A 14,693-nucleotide genomic window follows, 5' to 3' on the forward strand; every position below is an offset into this window, starting at 1 on the left:
GGATATCAAATCCTTCCTCTTCTCCAATGGCTTGATCTCTGATCATCAATTTGGATTCAGACCAGGTCATTCTACTCTGGACATGTTGCTTCTGCTGTCTCAACAATGGATGGAGGTCCTCAATGCCAAACAGGAAATCAGAGCTGTCTCACTTGACATATCACGTGCCTTCGATACGGTCTGGCATCCAGCTCTGCTCACCAAACTCTCCTCCTATGGTATCCATGGAAATCTCCACTCATGGCTTGCGGACTTCCTCTCTGGTCGAAGGCAACATGTGGGCCCTGAATGGATTTCTCTCATCTCCCCTTCCTGTTCTGGCTGGAGTTCCCCAAGGTAGTGTTCTGGGCCCTGTGCTATTTCTGGTCTTCATCAGTGATCTCTCCGACTCTCTGGAAAATCCTCTCTATCTCTTTGCTGATGACTCCACTATCTGCCGCTCCATTCCTCATCCCTCAGATCGGCAGTCTGCAGCCTCTTCACTCTCTGCAGACCTGGAAAAAATCACAGACTGGTCAAACAAGTGGAACATGTCTTTCAATCCTGACAAATCACACACTCTTACAATGTCTCTCTGAAAGGACCGACTGGAAAACCCTCCCATCTACTTTCTCAACAATCCTCTCCAAGAAGTTCTGTCGCTCAAGCTTTTGGGTCTCACTATCTGCCATGATCTTTCTTGGGAAAACCACATTTCCAAGCTGGCCTCCAAAGCCAGTCGCCGACTGGGCATCCTCCGTCGTGCGAAGTCCTTCCTTGGCACACCTGAGCTCCTCACCACATACAAGGCTTTCACCCGCAGCTCAATGGAATACTGTTCCCCCCTCTGGGCTGGTGCTCCTGCCTCACACCTAGCTCGGCTTCACGCTGTTGAAAGCAAAGCTTTCAGAATCATTGGAATCTCCTGCGATGAAGTTAACTCTGAGGGCCTTTCACTCACTCACCGCAGGCAGGTAGGTGGTCTTTCTGTCTTCTACCGACTCTTCTCCGGCCTTGCTCCCCCAGCTCTCTCTGTGCTCTGTCCCCCAAATATTCCCACAGGTCACACAAGATCTGCCAGCAACCCTATTATGGTTAAACTGCCAAAATCTCGGCTCTCTGCTCACCTTCACTCTTTCATTCCCCTTTTCTCCCGCCTCTGGAACAAACTCCCCCACTCCCTTCAATCCCACTCCTCTCTCCAGGTCTTTAAAACAGCTGTTCAAAACCTTGATCTTTTCTACCCCCACTAATTCACCCCAGATACACTTTTTTTTCTTCTTTTTCTTTCATTCTAACTTCTTTCCTGGAAGTCCTTGCAGTGTTCATATGTTTTATACCTCTCCCACCTCCCCCAAAGCCCTCCCCCTCTCACATTTCTCCCATTGTCCATGCTCTCAAATGTTGTGTTTGTGTCCTTCTCACTCCCCTCTCTCCCCATCTTGTCTGCCGCTCGCCTTATTTTTTGTGTTTTGTGTGTCGGTTTGACTTTTTGTGTGATTAATGTTAGCTCTTTCACGAGCCTCGATCTTGTATACACAAAAAAAAAAAAAAAAAAAAAATTCGTCAGGAGTCGATCTACTCTCTCCTGGTACGTAGAATAAACAGTATTTGTAGAATTTCAACAAAAGCCACATCACTGTTCATATCGGTAAATATTGTTGCGGATATGGGATTTGCATCCATCCATATCCGCTTGTAAATATTCCCCTATTTCCTCAATACTTCCCAACTATCCCCAATCCCCCATTCCCTAGTCCCATTTTCTGTAAACAACACTCTGTAGACCCGACCTCCCCCTATTTCCCCCATTAAATGTCGCACCCAGGTTCACCGCATCTCATGTAAGACAACTATAGGACATCTTGCTAGTTATTCTTAGTCTATGTCAGTTAAGGACTCGTTTCCATTAATTCTGACTCTTCGTTGCACCAGAATGTGATTGTATGGCACCGTTAGGAAGTTTAGGACCTCCCAATACCTCCCCGCAGCTCTTCCTCACGGTTCAGCAACAACAACAACAACAACGGCGGCGGCGCGGGGAGTGCGCGTCCTTACTCCGGCTTGGTTGGTAGGGGGTGTTGGGAGGACACCAGGCCTTTCCAACGAGCCGCCATCGAACATGTGCTCGACGGGGTTACCAAGTAGGGGCTCGCTGTCAGCTCCTCGTCAAGGGCGGAGCCCGGTAACCCCCGCACCCAATAGAAGCGGCGGACCGGTCCCATCTGGGGCGGAGCCAACCAGCCGAGGGCGTGTGACTCCCCGCTGAGCATGCGCAGGAAGAGGGAGGTGACGTCAGATGCGCGCTGAGCTTGGAGAAAGAAAGACGCCACCTCGAAGCGCTGTGAGGCCTCCCTGCATCTTTTGGACCGTGCTTGATCCTGTCCCCGAGCCAAGGTGCACCTTGTGCTATCAACCGACCTGTCCTTCCCTGCCATCAATCCCTGTGTAAGTCAGCCTTGTTCCGTTTGTCTGTGGTCTGTCTGGGATAGATAAGATTGTATCTAAGTGCCTATCTCTTCTGTGTCTTTTACCTCACTCTACCTTGTAATCTACCCCTTTTCTCCACCACTAATTATATCCTCCTCCGGAGGTCTTGAGAACTGTACCCCTTGCGTCGTTTCATCTATCCCAGTCGGTGTGTCCTTTCCATCATTGATTTAGCATAGCGCGATTTGGTCAACGTTGGGGGAGTCGGGCCAATCGGGGATCCTGTAACGGTCGCGGTGGACCATCCGCTCGGCCCATAATAACATCTAAACCGCGATCCGTAACAATATTATTCCATCGTGTTTGGAAAAACTGGAAAATTTGAAAACTTGGAAAAACAATATAGCCTATTTTACTCCCAGGGGTCCGAGAATACCCACCCAAAATATCGTTGCGATCGGTTGAGCAGTTTTTGCGGTACCTTCGAACGGACGGACGGACATTTAGTGAATTATACTAAGATTATTACCAATGGTTGTTTGTCCGTGGTCAATCCTCGTTGAATGCTGAGCATCGAGCAAGAAAGCAGCACGTACCATTTTTAAAGTCTTTGGTTTGACTCGGCCGGGGTTCCAATCGCCAAACTCCAGACGAAGAGCGGACGCTCTTAACAATTACACCACCGGGATGTGAAGGATAGATTGAAATAAATAACTAAGAAAATAAAACTTCCTTAGGGGCTATCTCAATATCTTGGATGCAAAAATGTCCGAGTTTTGATACGCGCTCCCCAACATCCTTCTCTCTCCTTCTTTCAACAAACCTTTCCTTCTTTATAATTGTCCAAATATAATCATCACAGTCATGGGTATCGCTTTTGGTTTTACCTGTAAGGGTGACCTCACAGTGAGTGACTTCATTCCACCTGCTGCATCCACCTGACACACCAGTATGACTGGCTGCAAGTCTTTGGTATGGCAGACTGTGTGCACGTATCGCCCCGCCTTCGCCATCGTCAGAACAACTTCGTTATAGTCCTGTGGAGCTGGAGTTGAACACCGCAAGGTTTTCTTTAAAAAATCAGACTGGCCTCTTCAAAAAAACAATGACAAAAAAAGAAACTTTGTTACATACAACACCATTGGGAGATTATTTAATGGTAATACCAATGGCCAGGTGCACTTCCTGTCGGCAGAGTAACGAGCGTTCTCTGCAGTTTCCGGGTACAGAGTAATCCAGACCCAAACTCTCTCCATCTTGCAGCATGTTCACAGGGCCAAGTGCCACTGGATCCAGCGGTGATCGTGGAGACATGGGGGGAGAAAGGCGAGGCTGTGGAAAAGTTGGCTCACCCTCCGGCGTAAGGGGGGAGACTGCATCTCCAAGCCTGACATCCAGCGGTAGGCCGAGGCAGTTTTTTATGGTCACAGGAGCTACCTCCTCACTTGAGCCTGCATTTGAAGAGGATAGGCTAGCAGCTTCTGCAAAGGCCTGCACGGAGAAAGCACATTGTACATTTAATACATATGGTATATATATAAATATACATATAAATATATATATATATATACATATACATACATACACATTTTTTTCTTTTTCTTTGAAGCAAGTAAAAGTTGACGATGGCGAGTAATTGAGCAATCATGTCTTACGTGGTTTTTTTTAATAGAAGCAAACTTTATATATATGCCTTACTTGGTCCGTTCCAGGCCTAGTTTTCACTTAGTCAATTATTACACTCCAATGCTCAAAACCTTACCCAGATCACTTAATGACATCTACAGTCACGTGAAAAAGTAAGTACACCCCATGTAAAGTTTTGACTTTTTCAACATATTTCAACATACAGCTATTTGATCTTCATTTCAACAATATTGATAGATAACGGTGATATAATATAACAAATATCATGAAACATTTACATTTTGTAGTCCATTGTATAATTTAAATAAACATGAATGCAAATTTCACATGTGGAAAAAGTAAGTACACCCCTACATTTATCACTGCTTCAAATACCTAAAATTAGAATCAGGTGCACCAGCTCAGGTGCAAATGATTAAAACATCATCAGAGAGGATCTTGGAGGAACCTGTCTTATTTAAACCTCAGACATTTAGTTTGGTTTGCTCTTTGTTGTTGAAGTGTGTGGCGTCACCATGCCTAGATCAAAAGGGCTCTCTGAGGCCTTCAGAAAGAAGGTTATAAATGCCTACGAGTCTGGGAAGGGATTTAAAAAGATCTCCAAACAATTTGAAAACAATCATTCGACTGTCCGGAAGATCATCGACAAGTGGAGAACATTCCAAACAACTGCCAACTTGTTCAGACCAGGCCGCCCCAGCAAGTTCCGCCCGAGAGCAGACCGCAACATGCTGAAAGAAGTCTCGAAGAACCCCAGAATGTTATCACGGGACATACAGGTAGCTCTTGCCACTGTTGATGTCAAAGTGCACGAGTCTACCATTAGAAAGAGGCTGCAAAAATTTGATCTACATGGGAGGTCTCCCAGGAGGAAACCTTTGCTGTCCAGAAAGAACATCAGGGCAAGACTAAAGTTTGCCAATGAACATCTAGGCAAAGACCAGCACTTCTGGAACAATGTGCTCTGGACAGATGAGTCAAAGGTAGAGCTATTTGGCCACAGTACCAGAAGACATGTTTGGTGAAAACCAAAGACAGCATTTGACCACAAGAACCTGATACCAACTGTAAAGCATGGTGGTGGAAATATTATGGTTTGGGCAGCTTTGCTGCATCAGGGCCTGGGCAGCTCACCATCATAGAACCCACTATGAATTCTTCATTGCACCAGTGCGTGCTTGAGGATAATGTGAGGCCATCTGTCGGAAAGTTGAAGCTCAACCGAAGGTGGACGTTGCAACATGACAATGACCCTAAACATACCAGTAAATCCACCAAGGAATGGCTGAAAATAAAGAAATGGAGGGTTCTGGAATGGCCAAGTCAAAGCCCGGATCTAAATCCCATCGAGATGTTGTGGAGGGATTTGAAACGAGCTGTGCATGCAAGAAACCCCTTAAACATCGCACAGCTGAAAGAATTCTGCATGGAGGAGTGGGCAAAAATTTCTCCCAGTCGATGTCAGAGACTGGTAGACAGTTATAAGAAACGCCTACTTGAGGTTGTTTCTGCCAAAGGGGGCAATACCACCTACTCGAGCCAAGGGTGTACTTACTTTTTCCACATGCGAAATTTGCATTTATGTTTATTTAAATTATACAATGGACCACAAAATGTAAATGTTTCATGATATTTGTTATATTATATTTTAGGAGTCGCGGAAGGCGAGAGAACGAGGCCATTCGTAGGGTTCGAAGATGGTTTATTGTAACAGCAAGATCCAGCACACTAAACTCGAACGGAAGTCGGCACGCTTATATAAAGCCAAAAGCCCTCTTCGGAGGGCGTGGCTCCGGCAACCGCGCGTGCGCCACGTCCGCACAACCACAAGTCCAACAGGCCCGTGCACGTGTATTATGCCCAAATAAGGTAATCACATAAGGTAACCGCCACATGCGGTTACCTGCACATAAGGTAACCACCACAATATCACCTTTATCTGTCAATATTGTTGAAATGAAGATCAAATAGCTGTATGTTGAAATATGTTGAAAAAGTCAAAACTTTACATGGGGTGTACTTACTTTTTCACGTGACTGTATATTAATCACACTAATAATGTGTTCAAGTCAAATAACTTGCAAAAGTAATAAATTCTTTTTCTTTATTTATTAAAGTCAATGATACTCATTCTTAAGGAGACATTATGTGAACAGTATATGGTGGGAAGGGACTTTAGTAATTCTGTGCTATCACGAGTAATCATTGGCAGGGTAATCAGGATGAATGACAAAAACCATGACCACCATGACATGACAAAAAAAGAGCACCTTTCCCAAGTTGCTGATCATTGTTAGGCTTTGCTGTGACAGAGTGATGTTCAGCATGTCTTGTGATGTCACGGCGATGGCCATGACGGGTGGCAGGTTAGGAATCTCCTCTGACGAACGCCTTTGCCTCGCAGGACAAACTGCACTATTTCGCACCTGAGTGCCCAGGAGGAAAACAAAAACCTGAAGGATAACCTGGTCCATTCAAGGCCTTGATGGCATTTCAGAACAGTCTGCACTCCTATTAAAACCATCTGTATATATTGGAATGGAACAAAAAGGTGTAAAACAATCATACAATTGTGGATGTGCACACAAGGGAGAGTTTTTGATGCAATATGTATAATTTCAAATTGACCATTCAAAAAACACCACCCAAACAACCCAGATTATTATAGTGGTGAACGAAAGTTCAAACACACCCCTTGCAAACAAGTAGGGAATTGCATACTGGAAGTAAATAAAAATCGAGTTAATGCAGAATATTAAGAAGCCATATAAGCCACATAAGCAATAGGAGGGCCAGTCAATAAGTAACCTTAAAATGGCGATATAAATTCGAGAATGTAATGTGTGTAGTTGTAGACGACATATGTTATATCTATGGGTAAGAGTCATGTTTTGCCTGTTTTAGATCTGGCAACGTTGAGTGTCTAACGTCAGCAGAGCAGTTCTAAGATGGCGGCTCCCTTAGAAGCATGCACCAGGGAGGAGCAACGTTCTGTCATCCGTTTCTTGGGAAGTGAGGCATGTTTATCGTATCATCCGTTTTTTGGGTGTGAATCCCAGTGAAATCCCTCGCAGAATGAAGATGCAATATAGTGACACATGTTTATCGCTGCAGCAGGTGTACGACTGGGACAGGAAGTTGAAATGTGGAGTCTCCAGTGTGGCAGATGCTGCTCGCTTGGGACGGCCTCACACAACCGACACACCAGAAATGGTTGCAGGAGTTGAGCGCGTGCTAAGGGGAAACCGTCGCATAACGTTGGATTAAGTGGTCTCCGAATTGAACATTATCCATGGTTCAGCACACCATATAATTCACAACTTGCTGGGGTTCCGCAAAGTGGGTGCTTCGACAACTCACACCCAAACTGAAAGTACGGCGAGTGGATGCATGTGAAGAGCGACTGCGACGTTACGAAACAGAAGGCGACACTTTCTTACAGTGCGTATTGACTGGGGATGAAAGCTGGGTCCACTACTTACAGCCAGAAATGAAGAGGGCAAGCAAGGAGTGGCGCAATTCAACTTCACCAAAACCCAAAAAATTCCACACACAACCGTCTGCTAGAAAAGTGATGCCGACGCTCTTCTGGGATAGCCGAGGCCCACTTGTAGAGCATTACATGCCCAGAGGGATCGCAGTCACCAGTGCGTCATACTGCGACCTCCATAAAAATAATCTGAAACCAGCATTCAAATCAAAACGTTGTGGACGACTCACTACCGGTGTTTTGCTGCAGTACGACAATGCTCGGCCCCATACCGCCCGCGCTACAGCTGCAACAATCGAGGACCTGCATTTTGAGTGTCTTCCTCATCCACCCTACTCGCCAGACCTCGCCCCTTCGGATTACCACATCTTTGGGCCACTTAAAGAGGGGCTTGGTGGACCTACTTTACTATCCAACGAAGAGGTCCAAGAGGCGGTGCACAAATGGCTACACAAGCAGCCAAAATATTTATTTTCGAGAGGAATCCAGACCGTAGTTAAGCGCTGGAAAAAAATGCAATGAACGCAATGGAGATTATGTTGAAAAATAACCGTTGTTACACACGTAGATGCAATAAACAATTTGTGAAATGTTTTTTTAAGGTTACTTATTGACAGAAGAAAAGAAGAACCACCTTTAGGGGCCATTTTCCCCCTCAGATCAGAGGTTGGCCTTTTCCGGGCACCATGGTTCCCTTTTTGAAGCAATGTTTTATGGCCGGATGACCTTCCTGCCGCCAACCCTGCTAGGCGCCTCTTGCGACACACAGGGAATTACCAGTGAACTGTTACTCAATTTGCCAACCTCAGAAGCATGATAGGCTGAGTGAATCCCCCTGGCGTTAATTCAGCGATTGACCGGGTTTCTAACCCAGGATCCTAGGATCCCAAGCCGGCATCCTAACCACTAAGCCAACACCAGGCTAAGGTTACCTATTGACTGCCCCTCATCTTTAGAAAAATAGGATAAAATTTTAAAATAACAAAAGTTTATCCTTATTAAAAATAAAAATTATAATAATGAAATTACATCATACTAGTGAGGTACCCATGCTAAGCACGGGTGGGAGGCCAGAAGCAAACAGACAATGCAGAAACTGTGAATCCTAAAGCATGAAACCAATAAATCCCACATTCCTGTAGCACCTTCAGTCGCACGTCAGACATGGACAGCAGGTTCGTGAAGGACTTCCATGAAAAACGTACCCGTTCGCAAACAAACGGGTACGCTTGTTCCATACCCAGTCAATGCCGAATCTGCATATGGCGATCTGTGAATTTCACGTTTAGAAAGAAGAAACCAGCACGGCATTTCGTCATTCACCTGAACTCGATATCTCTTTTTTGATTCCAAACAGCATAACTCCAATCACAAATTAAATAGCATTAATATAAAAAATAAACTTTTAACAACATTCGTGACATAAACAAATATTTAAATCCTGATGTCAAGTTCCGTATGGTTGGGTGAATACAATTACGAATTCAAAATCGTAATTGTATTCACTCAATTCCAATCATCAATTGATACTTTATCAAACCAGCTCATTGCCGAAATCTGTCCACTTCCGCATTCGCGGCAGGTTCGTAACTCATCAGGATTTTCCTCAATTCCGCAATGAAATGTTCATGAAATACTGTTCAGCCGTTTTTAATTTTCACGTCATGTTCTTTTGGTGAATTATCATAGGATTTTACTGCAGGGGTTCCAGGAAATCATGATCGGTGCAGCCAGTTTTGCGGTACCCGGGACAATAACGTTATGAGGGAGTCCAATCCTGAAAATGCTGGAGACCAAAGCTGAAATTGGGGAAACAATATAGCCTATTTTACTCCAGGGGGTCCCAGGATTACCCACCCAAAATTTCGTTGCAATCAGTTCAGCCGTTTTTGCGGAACCTGGGAACGGACAGACATTTGGTGAATTATAGCAAGATAACTAGAACGGCACTCGTTAGAGTGCGTAGCTCCACCAGGCTGAACAGTTCACGTTTTGTATCCACTGATGGATCGGATCTGCATCCAGACCTGCACCAAAATCTAATCGGCTTGTTCTTGTCACCAGTAAAAAGCAACTTTCTTTTGTAACTTATACACATTCTTCGACGATGTACATCTTCTGCCCTATCCTTCACACACTTATCCCGTAGCATTTCCCCCATGTTGAGGTTTGAAGATTAAGCGGGTCACTCAAGGGGGAAAGGGGGGTGGGGGGGGCAGGGCTATGGCAATATAATGCAGTAAAAAGTAAATGGACCCAAAAAGCTTTCTTGTACTCCGCTTCAAAAAGCATCCCAATATACAACAGCATTGTGTACAATCTGATAATGCATTCAGTCGTCCAGTGCATTTACCACCAAATCAGGTGCAAAATATGACTGATCCACCACTATGCTTCACCCTGGGGACGACAGTAAGGCTCCTTGCTTTGTGGAACCTTTTTTTCATCAATGTACTGTATTGCAATTGCATCGTCTACCTCCTTAAAAATCCACACATTTTTGATTTTTTTTTAATTAGAGGTGCGCACCACAAGTCAGTGCTACGAATCCTTATCAACCCTGTAGACCCATATACTCGTGATTAACTTTTGACGCAGAAGAAGAAAAACCATCACATCATCCCTTATTAAATCGACCACCGAAGGTGGACAGAGGTTATGTTTTCACCCATTTGGTTATGAGCATGATATCTCAAAACATTGAGGACGGATTCGGATGAAACATGGTTGACAGGTTGGGTGTGCGACAAGGACCAATCAATTAGATTTTGTTTGAGGTCCGGCCTATGAGTGGGATACAAAACAAACTTTTCACCTTAGTGGAGGTAGGCGCTCTACTGAGTGCCGTTCTAGTTTACCAGTTGTGGCTTTTTATTTCTTGCAGTTTGGCAAAGCAAAGGGCATGCATGCTTCTTGGCAACCTGCCATTTATTAGTGGGTCAAACACGACTTCACCCAGCACTGCAATGATGAGAACAAAAGGTGTTGACTTGCACAGAGAAAAGAGGAGATTATTTGATGACATGACATTTACGGTTACGCTGATCTACTTATGACTGATCTTATGACTTAGGACTGATCTACTTATGATCTACTTATCTACTGATCTATTATGACGTTACGGTCATAATACTTCAGGAGATGTACATCAATGCTATGGTCTTTTGGTATGCACCTTGTATGACTTGTCTGTTAATAACCTCTCAATAATGGTGGTGAAGATAAACCAGGAAACGCTTGTTCCATGAATGCAAACCTTAAGTGCAAGCTCCCAGCACTTCTGCTCCAAATCCTCATGAACAATTCTGGAATGCTCATTCTTCTTTCCCTGCCACAGGTCATTTTCATTCAAAAACATGGGCTCCAAGAGAGGTTCCCAGACAGCTAGGAGTTCATTGTAGTAAAGAATCTACTCACACAGACATGGGATGGCATCAAGTTATATCAGTGAGGTAAACTCTTCATTTAACCAACCCCAAAAAGAGGAACTGCCATTTCTAGGGTCAGAAATGAAATATTATAAAAGGCAAGTGGAGGCATCACCTCCAGTGTAAGCTTGCCATCAGCGTGAAGAAGTGAGCTCCAATTCCATACAGTACTTGAAAACTTGGCCTCGGTAAGCAGCAAGGGAACGGTTCGATGTCCAACCCCGGCTTCAAGTGTCACAGTTAATGACTCCACTATCAGCTCCATCAACTCATTTCCTTGCCCACCCGCTACTATCTCTCCATCATCCTCCTGTTCTTCCTCTTCTACTTCATTTTCCCCTCCATTAATCGTTTCCTCAAGAATACCATCCACACCCTTTTGCAGGAACCAGAAGTTGGCATTTTCCCAGCTGCTCACATCCCACAGTGAAAGTCGAGTCTCTTCATCTTGTGGAACCTCACTTTCGGTTGCCGAGCGAGAAAGCGCTGCCAGGATCGAAGTGACCGAATTGATGATCACAGGAGAAACCTGAGAAGGATGGGAAATCAAGGACAAAGTTCCGAGAGTAGTCAGTCATCTCATAGACCAAACATGTTGGGTGTCCCCAAGTTCCCGTCTCTGTAACAACCATAAATCTGGTCCAAACTCCACTTCATATTAGGGTGCAGCACTACACAACTCAAGTTATGTACCAGTTAACAAGATGGACATCAAAGGAATATGGAAAAGGCCAAGAAATCAGTGGGTCTCATTTCTCAGGTTCCTCATAGTGGTGGAGAAAGTATAGAGAGGAAAAGAAATACACAGACCTTAAGGACTACATCTTTGACGTGGAGGTCCATCTTAGTGGAGTTTATACCCTCTGGTTTGCTGTTGAGAAATAAGCACGTTGGCTGTAATACCTGTCAAAAACAGCAAGGGTAGCCTGAAACAATCTTCATCCATAGTTCACAAATAAATTTAGTTTGGGAGCATTACGAGCTATTCTCACCGTGGTTCTCCGGCCTTTCCTGTCACTGCGGACCAGTGGACAAGCCACAACCTGAAGATCTCGCACGGCAGCAGTCATCGTCTGCTTATCGCCATCCCGTTTCAGGTCAAAATCCAGCTGCAGAGTAGCTAGGAGCGAAGGGCTATCGGAGCGCCGTAGATCCGCCACAAAAAGCACTTCCGGGTTGGTCACTCGTGCAGACACAACCATGCGTCCACCACCACTGTCTTTATTTGTATCTGGTGCTACAGCACTGATTGCAGCTGTGGGCTCTGTAGACAATGAAAGGACTGCTGACCTCTACAGTTACACAAACAAACATAACACCACTCGACTAATAGTGTAGAGACTCATTATAACAAACAGGTATGTTCTGTGGACTATCATTTTATTAAACATTTGTAATACCGGGACGACCTCCTCTGCACATCACCATCCCCACCAAGCTATCCCCTCTCCAAAAATGGTGCCCCTTAGGTGTCTCAGGGTACATGAACAGGACATACCACTGAAGCATTAACCTCCACCCTTCCAAAGTAAACCAACATTGCAGGTATTTGCAAGTAAATGCAAAAAGTCTCCCAACTACTAAAAAGTATCACCCTCATTATTACATAAATTATAGAATCCCCAATAATGATGTACTACATTCATCATATATTTCTGCTCCACCGAGAAATGCGAGTCAGACCTTCCTTAGTTGTCTTGGTGGGTTTGGGAGTGCCATGGTGTGAGGTAACCCCTGCGGCCTGTTCCTGTGCAGCAAGTGAGCCTGTGAAAAAGTCTGTAACGGCCATTAGGAACTCCACACTAGCGCAGATGAAGAGATCTCGCAGGATGCAGTCAACTCGCATCTCTTCCCGGCTCTGTGCGTAACTCAACTCCAGTATTTCCTGTCGCTGCTCGCCGGCTCTCATTTCAATCATCCTGGCAAAAGAATGATATTCAGATTTTGTCTTCCAAGGAAACAAGGATTTACATCAAATACAGCAGTTTCAATATGGGCTGGGGACTTCACACAAGTGCAGTGGTCTCGCTATGATGAACAAATATGTTCTGTGGATCCTGAACACACTCCCTGGTATACCTGGACATGATATTGTCTCCAGGACGCAGGTCATCAAGCATGCAGTTGCTGAGGTGCAAGGTGACCCTCATCCAGCCATCTGAGGTCATGCCCCCCTTGGCACGAATGAGCTTCAGTTGGAATTCGCCCAACTTGCTGCAGCCTGACCGTCCTTTGTCCTTCTGTTGTGCACACATCAAATTCATGGTCAGAAAGCCATGTGCATCAGGAATTATAAAGAAGACATCTTTCCACCAATAACAGTCAGACTTAGTCGATTGACCACAACACTGGTACAGAGGAGCAATGATGATTGTTCTTTTCATGCCTTGATGCTAAAGGCCGATATCTATACCCTCGAGGGACAAAACATGTCGTAACTAGAGAGTTCATAGAACACCATACGCTGAAAAGTCTTGAGAAAAAAAGGACATGGACAGGGTCTGCAAACAGCAAATTTGAATGGTCGAGATGATGTAAAATGGTGTAACATTTTGTTCAATTACTGCTAAACAAAAGGTTTTTGAAAGTGCTAACAAGGCAATTTTTGTTCTACATTGTTCAAATATATAATTCAATTGAAATAAAAATAAAGATTAAAAAAGTTGTAGAAAAATAAAATTTCAGAAGTTTACCGCCATTGATGCAGCGTCTTTTACACCACCTTATTTAACATATCAAATTAGTTATTTGTGCCTGTTGTTTGTGTCCTTTATGACGTCGCCAAAAACAGTAAGTTTCCTGTTTGGAATGTTTTTCAATTTTGTTTGACTGCCAGACAGGCAGACAGAGTATAAGTAATTATCTCACTCCTCTCTGCACCTGTAAGATTGGGACAAAATCGGAGCCAAAGTATTGCTAAACTGCAGGTTCGTTTTGTAATTCATGTTCCGATTCGTGTTCACAATATAACATTCAATTGAAACCTTCATTATAAACTGACATTTGTGGACAATCAGACAGACTGCGAACCAATTGTTTAAACCTGGTTTACACACGCACGCACGCACGCACACACACACACACACACACACCTTTTAGGAATGGGTGAAGCGAATAAATAGACAAATTAATGCACGTAATTGAATGTTGGGATAAGTAAAACAGAGCATTGCCTTGCTGGGATCTAGAGTAAGAAGCAGCAATGACAGAGCGTCAAAATTGAAGTCAAACTTGAGAGTTGTATGAGGCACCGCTGGTTGTTTTGATTCCACAACAGCTGAGATCACGATCTTGTCTCCTACGGAAAGGAAAGATTGTATTTAATGAGTTAGAACTATTTCTTTAATGCAAACACATAAATAAATTCATTGAAATCATGCAAACGCAGGCCGCAGCTCAAATGTATACTTTTCTCAAATACAGTGCATTCAGAAAGTATTCACACCCCTTCACTTTTTTCACATTTTATGTTGCAGCTTTATGCTGAAATCGTTTAAATTCATTTTTTCCCTCATCAATCTACACTCAATACCCCATGATGACAAAGAGAAAACAGGATTTTAGAAAGTTTTGCAAATTTATTAAAAAGAAAAAACTGAAATATCACATTGACATAAGTATTCATACCCTTTGCTATGACACTTGAAATTTAGCTCAGGTGCCTCCCATTTCTCTTGATCATCTTTGAGATGTTTCTACACCGTGATTGGAGTCCACCT

The 14,693-nt window shown here is 44.1% G+C and overlaps 1 protein-coding gene across 4 annotated transcripts in view; it reads right to left on the reverse strand.

The window, feature by feature from the left end:
- LOC137430728 (intermembrane lipid transfer protein VPS13A) overlaps nucleotides 1-14,693 on the reverse strand; it is a 149,678-nt gene that overhangs the window by 40,663 nt on the left and 94,322 nt on the right. For all 4 annotated transcript variants that reach the window (XM_078781541.1, XM_078781542.1, XM_078781540.1 and 1 more), the window contains 10 exons: nucleotides 14,148-14,272; nucleotides 13,054-13,214; nucleotides 12,658-12,893; nucleotides 11,967-12,238; nucleotides 11,785-11,877; nucleotides 11,090-11,503; nucleotides 10,803-10,955; nucleotides 6,327-6,482; nucleotides 3,576-3,900; nucleotides 3,297-3,454 (listed from right to left, as the gene is read on the reverse strand). In XM_078781541.1, coding sequence (XP_078637667.1) covers nucleotides 3,297-3,454; nucleotides 3,576-3,900; nucleotides 6,327-6,482; nucleotides 10,803-10,955; nucleotides 11,090-11,503; nucleotides 11,785-11,877; nucleotides 11,967-12,238; nucleotides 12,658-12,893; nucleotides 13,054-13,214; nucleotides 14,148-14,272 — 2,093 coding nt within the window. The remainder of the gene's footprint in view (nucleotides 1-3,296; nucleotides 3,455-3,575; nucleotides 3,901-6,326; nucleotides 6,483-10,802; nucleotides 10,956-11,089; nucleotides 11,504-11,784; nucleotides 11,878-11,966; nucleotides 12,239-12,657; nucleotides 12,894-13,053; nucleotides 13,215-14,147; nucleotides 14,273-14,693) is intronic.

Source organism: Myxine glutinosa, chromosome 7, assembly GCF_964187855.1.
Source record: "Myxine glutinosa chromosome 7, kmMyxGlut1.1, whole genome shotgun sequence".
NCBI classification, from domain to species: Eukaryota; Metazoa; Chordata; class Myxini; order Myxiniformes; family Myxinidae; genus Myxine; species Myxine glutinosa.